Here is a 10,166-nt window from a genome sequence, read left to right on the forward strand (position 1 = left end):
ACGTCCAACGAAATCGGGTATTGAAATCGACCATTTTCCTCAAATTCGTATTATATAGAGTCCAACTGGTTCTGATGGGGTCGGACTGCAATTAGAATTTCTTTGCCGTATCCATGTTCTAGAGTTTTTCATGTTGAATACGTTTGAATATTTAGAATACCATCTTGCTTTTAATATTACAAGGGTAATTCACTGTAAATCAAAACTAAGCGGTGCAGCTGACTTGAATAAAATGGCCGTTAATCAAAATATTTCCGATCGATTTAATCAGAATGTTGTTTTAATACGTTAATCAATATTATCTGCTTGGTTACCGGGTACGGAAACTTGTTTCACCGGTTTAAAAAAGTCTGGAAAGATTGATCAAGTTCAGCGAATGCGACTAATCTTGAACTTGAAAACACCTTTTCACCATATATGTATGTGGCCGTTCTAATTACATAGTTTTATGTTCAATTTCTTGTGAAACCTAGACTAATTTTTCTATTTTATATTGTTTTTACGATGGTTTTATTCTGTTATATATTGATGCTAAGGAGTTTGTTCTGTCTGCAGTCTATATAGAAAAAAAATTGTCGGACGAAAAGTGCTGGCAAGTCGTACTCTCGTACTCACATCTGAAAATGACAAAAAGACGCATAGCCCTCTGGGAAGCATGGCACAAAATCTGATATCGGCTGCATTTCTGGACTTATAGTTCTGCGACTAATTGACATTCAGTTTGACTTAGTTCATGTATAGTCGACTAACTTCGATAACAGAAATTGGGCCAGACAGGCGGACGGACGACGAAGTGTATACAGTAGGCCTATGCCCATCCTCGCATGCCAGGGGTCCAATATCACTCCCGAACTCGCTACCACCAGCCCCTGGCCTCACGAAGCGTGATTTCATTACTGGCGCTGTTGCGCATGACGTCATATATCGATTTGCGAAATACTTCCTTGTTCGGTAAAACGTTCGCTGATTGGTCCATTTAACGGGAAAACCAACAGAAGTCTACCGTCGGTTTGTAACAAGCGCTGTGATTGGTACGACCGGATTCTGGTCGGCTAGTAACGACTCGTGAGGTCAAGGGGTTCGGCGAACAGCTTTAGCGTAGTGGGTTCGAATCCCTTGACGTGCGAAGATGGCCTATGCCCCTACAACGCGTAAAAACACTAAATCACTGATAAAATACAAGCAATGCTATTCTATATATTTATACTTCTATATTTCCACCAGACGTTTTCTACATTTACAAGCATGAATTTATTTTACATGGACGGTACAGAAAATGTCTTGGAAAACTGAGGTGAATGAGAATCTGTGAAACCAAATACCTCCTCAGACTCCAGAAAACTTATATCTTAAAACGTTATTAAAGATTTATAGAAAATGCATTGAGTTCGGACGCTATTCACAGAGTCACGAGTCACGTGCGATGTGTCGTTAAACCTTGCGAATCTTCGAGCAAACATTCAACACGTTGTCGCTGTGGAGAAATTAGAAACAAGGAAAAGACATTTTTAAAATTTCGCTAAAAGACAAAACCATTTTATTTTTCGAATGCTGATGTCAATCTGCTGCCTGCAGCAACCTTTCCAAACATTCACCAGTTTTATGTGAAGTGTGGACGATCAGTTTTTGAAAGTGCGCTGATAAAATGTCTAATGTCTGATGTTTGTAGTTCATTTTCAATTGTAAATGTCGCAGATGAAGTACTGAACACATGTGAAGTGTGGACCATCTGTTTTTTTAAAGACAGAACACTGATCCAGGCTGAGGGGTGCAGCGTACGGACTAGGGAATGCAGGGTCCAGATGGAGAGAGGTGCAGGTTCAAAGCTGAGAGGTGCGCAGGTTTCCGGACTGAGAGGGGCGCAGGGTCTAGCCTGAGAGGTGCGCAGGTTTCCGGACTGAGAGGGATGCCATATTGAACTTACATCTAATTTATCCATTATATCTGGCCGGTTTTCCAAGTCGCTGTAAGGTGGCAGTAATGCCTGTAAACGAACCGCTTTCAATGCAGAAGGCTGACAGCTAATCAGGTGATTCACTTCTTGCGCCTGCAGAAAATAAGCAAAAGACTTTTATTTAAAAAAACTTTCCGAAATTCACCACAAGGCTCTGTAGTCAGTAACCTGTCTGTGGTTTAGTTTCACGATCGGATATTTAGACATCCCTAATGTTGGTATAAGCCCACCCGATTATAAAAGCTTACCACCGATGATTAGGTAACTAACTGAAGGCTCTAATACAACAGGAGCTAAAATTGTAGCAACTGTCCCAGGGTGCGATCTAAGCAGTTGTCCGATTGCCCGGGACAAGTATATTCTCATCAGGGCAAGTAGGTTATCATTATCACTTGTCCCCCGGGCTAGTGCAATTTTATGTCACAAATTGCTTTTTTCCCACTCGATACAACGGATTATAGTGCCACCAATCGGACTGCCTGTGTAGGGCAAGTAGCTTTTGGAGGGGGGCAAGCGAAATTTCAGATATGCTTGCCACCGCGCAAGTGGTTCTTATTCCTTAGATCAGACCCTGCAGTGTCCGAGATTCAACAGATGCTGATTTTCAATTTACAGATTAGAACTCACCCGATTTGAAGTGTATCGCAGTCGCATGATTCTCAATCGGTTTCTCGCTTCAGCCGCCCTGTATCACACGAGGGAAGAAACAATAGTAATTAAAAAACATGAAAATCCTGTAATCCTAGTAATTGAGAAACTTGAAAATCCCCAACAAACTCATGCGGTTAACTAGCATAAGCCTTCGTAGTTGTGATGATTATTATGTTGACGACTTATCCAAATAACAACTTAGACGTAGTGAATTAAATTAGAGATACAAATCTAGACTCATAATATAAAATGATTTCAATAATGTGACGACTTATCCAAATGATAACTAAACCCAAACAGGCGCTGATTCAACCTACTGTCGTTACCGCTTAAGTGGAGCTTTTTTCGAGACAGACACCAGATACAAGAGCAGATTTATTTCGAAGTATTGTGGATGGATGTGTGGAAAATTAAAATCAACGCTCGGAATGCATCCGGAGGTGACAGAATTCTGAAATATTGTTTGTTTATATTAGGCTCATTTTTCTACTTACTTCAATTGACCGATTAATTTGTCGTGTTTATCTTTTTCAGTCACGACGTCAAACTGTAACGGCGGATTGTCTCTGAAATTACGGAGAATCAAAAATCGATGTATTTCTGATAGTACTTGAGACAAAGTTTGAACATGACTTACACTTAAACGTTGCTCTTAATAATAATTACAATAATAATATTAATAACAATAATAATTTATTTTTTTATCTAGCGCACTCCTACAAATCTTAAATCAGTTCACTAAACATCAGTATTAAGATAAACAGATAAACGTAAGCACAATAATAAACATAATCGTTAAGGCTAAACAAAAATGATGCCTTGTTTCTCGGTGGCGGCCGGGTCATTTTTCTTAAATATAATATATTTTGTGATCGGCACATTTCTATAGCGGGCCGGGTCTGTTATGGTAAGATTCATCACGATTTTAAAATAAGTAGTGTACAGTACTTGACTAAGTAATATACAGGGTAGATAGGCGGCCGGTGGCGTCAATGTCTTAGCTCAGCAGAAATCTATAACGGCCGGGTCTGCTATGGTAAAATTTATCACGACTTTAAAATAAGTAGTGTATAGGGTAGATAGGCGGCTGGCCGCATCAATGTCTAAGGTATCAATTTTTTAAGCCTTAAATTCATGCTTTCAATGAGGTAGACAACTTTCAAACTTAAGCGGAAACATTTTGCTTAATGCACGCCGCATTAAAAACCAGCCAGTTGACAAGCACATACTTTTTTTGTTTCTTCTTTAGGTCCGTCAACCGTTTAGACGAATGCGCCTGAGCTTCTGATATGTATTTAGGCGGATCTTCGTACTGTAAATAGAAAATTTGAAATATATCCGAGACTAAACGAGAATCGTAGAACTGACTCTTCGAGAGACGCCGAGCCCCCCCCCCACCCCGCCGGCTTAATAAAACTTACAGCTAGATATCGACTTTTTTGAAGTGGCGTCATCTTCTTTAAATCCGATGCGTTGACCGATTTCCAATTCCGCGCCACAAATTTCTCTCTATTGTCCTTCCCTCCTCCGGAGGTTTCCTTAGAATCCTAGAAACAGAAAATTAATATTTGGCAGATGACATTTTCGCCCGATGCGGCATTATTCCAGTTAGCACTATTTTGCCGACAACTCATTCTGATTGGCTAATTTACACTCAAAATTCAAGGGGGTAAGTGAGGAAAATAGAAAAAATAGAGCAGATAGCATCTTTCCACTTGACTTGAGAGCACTCCGGGTGGCCTAGCTCAGTCAGTTTTGGTGGTACATACCTGATAAAGGTCTTAATAGGACCAGAAAGGACAGGCAGTCGACCTAAATCATCACTTTTTAATCCATTTGAAACTGTATTGCAGGATATCCAAAAAGTCTTCATTGAAAGGGGTTGAAGAGATGTGACTCCATGATTTGAAAGTTTAACGATATGTTTCCATGCCTACGTACCAAACTTCAGTTGGTAGACATGGAGACATATTGTTAAACTTTCAAATCATGGAGTGGCACTGAGGTTCATGGAATGGAATCCCACTGGCATGTTTTAAATTAAGATTTTCCTATAAATTTTGTATGCCAAAAGTAAGGGCCGGGTTTTCTACCTAGGTAACTTGATAAGTAAGGCATCCTTGATCTTGTTGCATTATTGTGTATTTCCTTCTTGCCGTCAAATGAAATAATGCAATTGAATTGAATTGAATGAAGTTTGAATTTGATTTTTTTGTTAGTTTTTTTTTTCAAATCAAACTGTTCTCTGTAATTATTGTGTGATCGCTGACAATAAACTTACTGCATGTTTATCTGACATGGTTTCACTCTGACACCAACTTCCCCGATATCGTTTCTTAGTTTCTACATTCGATCATAAAATCCGGGATTCACAATTCATTCATCAGAATATTGTTTACATTGATCTCCCAGCGCAACCGGATCCACACACTGCGGAGCGAGTAGGGGAAGCCTCCGCGCTCGCGGTTGGATGCCTCCGACCGCGGCGGGCCTGGAATTCCACACGGCGGACGCGTTCATAAAATATGATTCAAAGCATTTCGAGATTAACAACTTGGCCCCATCCTCGCTTGCCAGGGGTCCGGTATCACTCCCGAACTTGCTTCCACCAGCCCCCTGGCCTCACGAAGCGTGATTTCATTACTGGCGCTGTGCGCATGACGTCATATATCGATTTGCGAAATCCTTCCTTGTTCAGTAAAACGTTCGCTGATTGGTCCATTTAACGGGAAAACCAATAGAAGCCTAATGTCGTTTGTAACAAGCGCTGTGATTGGTACGACCGGATTCTGGTCGGCCAGTGACGACTCCAACGACTCGTGAAGTCAAGGGGTTCGGGGAACAGCATCCATTGACGGGTGAAGATGACTAGTCCCGTGCAATCTAAAATGTTTTTTTTTAAAGTTACCGATTGACTTCGCCTTTAAGTCACCTAGGAGTATTCCCGGATTTGTCTCGAATTCTAGTTAGAATCGGATAAAATACTCGAATATCTCAACCGCAGATTACATCGAAGTTTAAAGGATTCGTAGAGTAGCGAGTTAATCTGAGGGGAGACTTAATACTATTAAGCACCGCATGGGATTCATTCATTCGACGAAGCCGCACACCGAGCTGCGTCACCTACACTTCCAGGTGAAGCTGACGAAGTAGTAGCGATAGCTCGCCGGGCGTAGTCAGTATCAATCACGAATTTAGAATCCACTCATCCAAACATTCCTCGGATATCAAATGTAAACCGAACTCGCCCTCAAGTTTAAAACCTAGCCGACACTACTACCTGTTTTTTCCATATTTCAAGTATGTTATGCTGAACCGTTCGAGGTGATTTGTCCAAACTGTTTTGTACAGTGTCCCCGCAGACAATTTGAGGCTACTGATAGAAATACCCGTATCTCATGACGAGCAGCGTGGTCCTACCCTATCGTAGTCGACTGTCAGGCCCCGGAGTCCGTCATTCAAGAGCGTCCGATGCCTTGTTCATCTTCGCAATCCCTTGTCAGCGACCCTTAAGGGCTACCGACCCTCTTACCACGGGCATCACGCAGCCTCGCAGCCTGTACTGAAACAAGTTTTACTGGGGGAAATGGCCGAGGCGATCTGTAGGATTTATCCCGCTGGATTTTGGTTAACGGATCCCATGTCTATCCCTCGTCTGTATACTGTTTCGTGTACCGTTATCAGTGCGGTGTGTATTTAACTTTATAGCACGCGGGCTTGTGATATTTTGAATTTATTTAGTTTAGTTAAGTTTAGCTTAAGTTTTAGTTTATCTATTTACTAGTACTACATTCAAGTGGTACATAGAGATTTTACAAAAAGAAAGTAACAAAATAATAAAATATATAAACACATATATGAAAACATGTACAAGTAATAATTGATACCAGGGAGCGTGGCTTACAATTAGAGACCTTTGAATAAGCCGCTAAAAATCTTGCAAGATTTGTGTCTTATTACTATCCAAGAATATACAGTTGTATAAATTTCATCATACATCTTTGCCAATAATACCTGAGAATAAACTGTTCTCAGTTCATGGATGGACTTACATTAAAAATTCAGTGAACTTCGTCTCCATTCTGACAAAATTTTTCAATTCTAGGCTTATTTAAAAACTCAATTGGTAGGGACAACAGACGATCCACCATGATACTTGATAATAGATTGTTTGACAGTATATTAAAGTAACCTGCAAAACAGAATCTGCCTTTGAATAATTTATGAGACAAAAATGCTTTGATTTTCAATTTTATTATTTGCACCATTCTCGCGAGGTGTTTATAGCAAGACGCGTGAGACCCGCGCGCGTGAGGAGGTCACGGCTGCACAATCTACAGTGAGAAAACGCCCAAAAACAACATGGCGTCCAACTCTACATACAGATTCGAGCTCGCAGTTTCTTATCGTGGTCGCAAGATCGGTGTTTGGTCGGATCCCGACAACGACTACAGAACAATACAGAATTATTACTTTCAACCGTTGTTTGATTTAGAATGTGATCTGATCGCTACTGCTGGTGATCAATTACAACTACCGATACAGATGTGGACAGAAGAATTAGAGAACCACATAAAATGTGAACTGAAATCGATCTATACGGAACACGTTATAAATGTACAAATGATGCCGTTTGACGAGGTAAACATCGTTCCGACCCCAGAGAAATATCTGATTTCTGTATTTAAATGTTTAATTAATCGTTGACCCGATTTGATGAATTTGAAGGTCAAGAATTAGTCTCAAAACAACCTTGATTGTACTTGATTGGAAATCAAAGACTTCTGCATGCATTTGGATGACACTGTATCATCGACAGGTCTACTAGCTAGGTATAACTGTGACTCCGCGATGTGAGAGTAAAATAACGTTCTTTCAATTTCAGGTGAAATTGGAATGGAGGAAACCGCCCCCTGGTGTAGAGATACCGAATCATCATATCGGGTTTAATCACTGTCCAGCGATTCATGTGTTTATCGTTAAATGCTCAGACGATGAAACCGCGCGAAACTTAAAAACACATCTTCAACAAGCCCCGCATTCATTAGTGTCGGGGCTTCATGTGATCGCTTCAAACCAGGCATCTGCACATAATTTGTATAAAGTAAATTCAGTAGGTGTGCCGATCAGTGAAACCCGAACAGTTCGATCAGACATTGATGAACGACATAGTTCTTTTATAGAACATGTCAGACAGTTTCACGATAATTTAGAAAATCAATTCTGTCAATTGAAACACACTATAGAAACAGTTGAAGAGAGGCTGAACCGGTTCTGTACTGAGCAACAACCTGAAGAGAGGCTGAACCGGTTCTGTACTGAACAACAACTTGAGGCAAAACTGACCAATATCAATGATGATATGGGGGCAAAACTATCCAAAATTACTGATGATGTCAAAAGGAGAATTGATGAATTAGAGATACATATTGATGACGTCACGCGGCTACGTGTAGAATGCGCGCCATTGACGTTCATTAAACAGGTAGATACAGACTTCATGCCCGACCTTGTGACGTCACTACCTGGTGAGCATGCGGGTGAACAGTCACGTGTTATATGTGCCAAGTTCAGCGCCACTAATTATATATATTGCATAAATGATTATTATGATGATGATGATGATGAATTTGATAGATACATGAAGATTGATGGCGGTGGCGTAAAAGGACTCGCTACTGATAGTAACGGGTATCTTTTTGTACTCGTAAAGAAAAATAGGAAATTCATCCTGAGAAAATATAAAAATCAACATAAACTGTTTGAAGAAAATATCACTGATCTCCTGTCTGGAGACTGTGGAACTCTAATAATCCGTGATTACAATATCTATATACAGTCAGGAAGAGACGTTCATGTTTTACCTTTACGAGAAAATCCTGTTAACGGTTTAATCCGTAGAAACCAAGTGAATATATATCAGCTCCCGGATGGATATTACTCTATCAACTGTTTCGATGTCGACACGCGGGGACGTATGTTTATCTACTGTTCGCATACACATAGATTAATGTATCTAACACCAGAAGCAGAACTGATCAGTTTTATTTATATGAACGATTGTGGACTGACATTTTTTCCAAGTGCAGGACTCCCGTGTGTTATTAATGATGATCATGTATTAATATCGGTAGACTCTGATCCCTGTGTTAACAGAGGATCTGTTATTAGTATCAGATATAATAATCAGGGGTTTATAGATCACCCGCGTATAATACTGAACTCTACAGACAGTGTGACATATGAGATACATAAAGTATGTAAAAGTGACACTGTAGTTATCAATCACTGGGATAACAGAAATAAACAGAACTCAGTGAGATTTTATAATTGAACCGAAATTTAGAACCGAAGTCTAAACCGGTTCTAGGGTTCCAGAACAGCGTGTATACAATGAAATAAGCTACTCGTAAATATTGCTCGGATAGAGGGCGCTGCAGGTGCCGATGAACTGTCAATTATTATTTCCCAACATTATTGCGACGAAAACAATTATAAGATATTTTATAATCATATCTGTTTATGTTTTGGAGAATGTTAATAATGGACTGTATAATATCAATTCGATATTCTCAATGTATTATTTCGATAAAAAGCTGAATAATTATTATAATAATTATTAATATCATAACTAGAGATGACATATCGCTACATTTAAATGTTCTATTTATATAGATTATCTGTAAAATCCACTATGAGCTAATGTAAATATTGTAATGTATAATATTAAAAAGCTGATTCCTCTTTATAGTATAGATTATCTGTAAAATACACAATGAGCTAATGTAAATATTGTAATGTTTGATATCAATTCAATATTCTTGATCGATAAAAACTTATGTTTATCATAAATATCTAGGTACTTATCATTCAGATAGAAAATGAAAATCGCGGGCTACACCTGGTGGGTCAATATTTACTGTTTACAGTTTTACACTGTTTTTACTTTTTAAATCAGATAAATTGGCATACGTATCACGTGATCATCCGTATCACGATTTATCGTGATAAGTTATCGCGGTATCAACGCGATATATCGAACGAATTATGCCGGGAAATCGCGATATATCACGTTTTTCATCGTGATAAAGCGTCGCGACGGTTTTGTACGAGTCTAAAAATAAACTTTCAGCACCTTCATTTTCATTTGGCAAGGAATACACTTAGGCTAATCTTGAAAATTAATTCAAATATCTCATCTTTTAAGTTTGATAGAATTGTACAATCTAAACGTTATCTGAAATGAAGGATTGAAAATTGATTAATTCCATGAATGTTTTGTTCTTACATATTATATTTACATCATTGTAACGATATTGAATTTACATGTACATATTATAAAACCTATTGTATGAATATTTAATGTAAATACAATCGAAGTAAATAAAGTTATTAATTAATTGATTACATACATTTCTTCGTTACCTAGTTACAGCAGCAATTCGCTAAGATGACGATTTTAGAAAATTAAATTATTTTTTCATAATTTATTGGCTCATCAATAGTGATGTTGTTATTGTGATTATTGTGTTTTTTTTATTATTGTGACATTTTCATAAAC

At 38.8% G+C, this 10,166-nt stretch overlaps 2 protein-coding genes across 4 annotated transcripts; one reads left to right on the forward strand and one right to left on the reverse strand.

The window, feature by feature from the left end:
- Positions 1 to 1,211: 1,211 nt before the first annotated feature.
- Positions 1,212 to 8,601, reverse strand: LOC141909638 (protein LKAAEAR1-like). Of its 2 annotated transcripts, none has more exons than XM_074800172.1 (7): positions 8,470 to 8,601; positions 4,027 to 4,152; positions 3,835 to 3,917; positions 3,100 to 3,171; positions 2,582 to 2,639; positions 1,925 to 2,047; positions 1,212 to 1,474 (listed from the first exon to the last, which is right to left on the reverse strand). In XM_074800172.1, exons 2-7 carry the CDS (start codon positions 4,057 to 4,059, stop codon positions 1,415 to 1,417), a joined length of 429 nt encoding a protein of 142 aa, XP_074656273.1. In that variant the 5' UTR covers positions 4,060 to 4,152; positions 8,470 to 8,601; the 3' UTR covers positions 1,212 to 1,414. The 2 variants fall into 2 exon arrangements, with proteins under 2 accessions (XP_074656273.1, XP_074656272.1); XM_074800171.1 differs by lacking the exon at positions 8,470 to 8,601 and adding an exon at positions 4,887 to 5,376.
- LOC141909637 (uncharacterized) lies at positions 6,963 to 9,932 on the forward strand. Of its 2 annotated transcripts, XM_074800170.1 has the most exons (3): positions 6,963 to 7,246; positions 7,491 to 8,133; positions 8,243 to 8,556. In XM_074800170.1, the coding sequence occupies exons 1-3, from the start codon at positions 6,968 to 6,970 to the stop codon at positions 8,248 to 8,250; spliced, it is 930 nt and encodes a 309-aa protein (XP_074656271.1). In that variant the 5' UTR covers positions 6,963 to 6,967; the 3' UTR covers positions 8,251 to 8,556. The 2 variants fall into 2 exon arrangements, with proteins under 2 accessions (XP_074656271.1, XP_074656270.1); XM_074800169.1 differs by having other exon boundaries at positions 7,491 to 9,932.
- The last annotated feature ends 234 nt before the right edge of the window (positions 9,933 to 10,166 follow it).

The sequence above is a fragment of the Tubulanus polymorphus genome, chromosome 8 (assembly GCF_964204645.1).
Source record: "Tubulanus polymorphus chromosome 8, tnTubPoly1.2, whole genome shotgun sequence".
In the NCBI taxonomy this organism is placed as follows: Eukaryota; Metazoa; Nemertea; class Palaeonemertea; order Tubulaniformes; family Tubulanidae; genus Tubulanus; species Tubulanus polymorphus.

What these genes read in the sequence shown, in the direction of transcription:
- LOC141909638 (XM_074800171.1), bottom strand. An exon ending in AAAAAAGTCGATATCTAGCT is followed by an intron (nt 3,918 to 4,026) that starts GTAAGTTTTATT and finishes TTCTATTTACAG; the next exon opens with TACGAAGATCCGCCTAAATA. An exon ending in TGCGATACACTTCAAATCGG is followed by an intron (nt 2,048 to 2,581) that starts GTGAGTTCTAAT and finishes TATTTTCTGCAG; the next exon opens with GCGCAAGAAGTGAATCACCT.
- LOC141909637 (XM_074800169.1), top strand. Translation starts at nt 6,968, where the DNA reads ATGGCGTCCAACTCTACATACAGATTCGAGCTCGCAGTTTCTTATCGT. An exon ending in AAATGATGCCGTTTGACGAG is followed by an intron (nt 7,247 to 7,490) that starts GTAAACATCGTT and finishes TTTCAATTTCAG; the next exon opens with GTGAAATTGGAATGGAGGAA.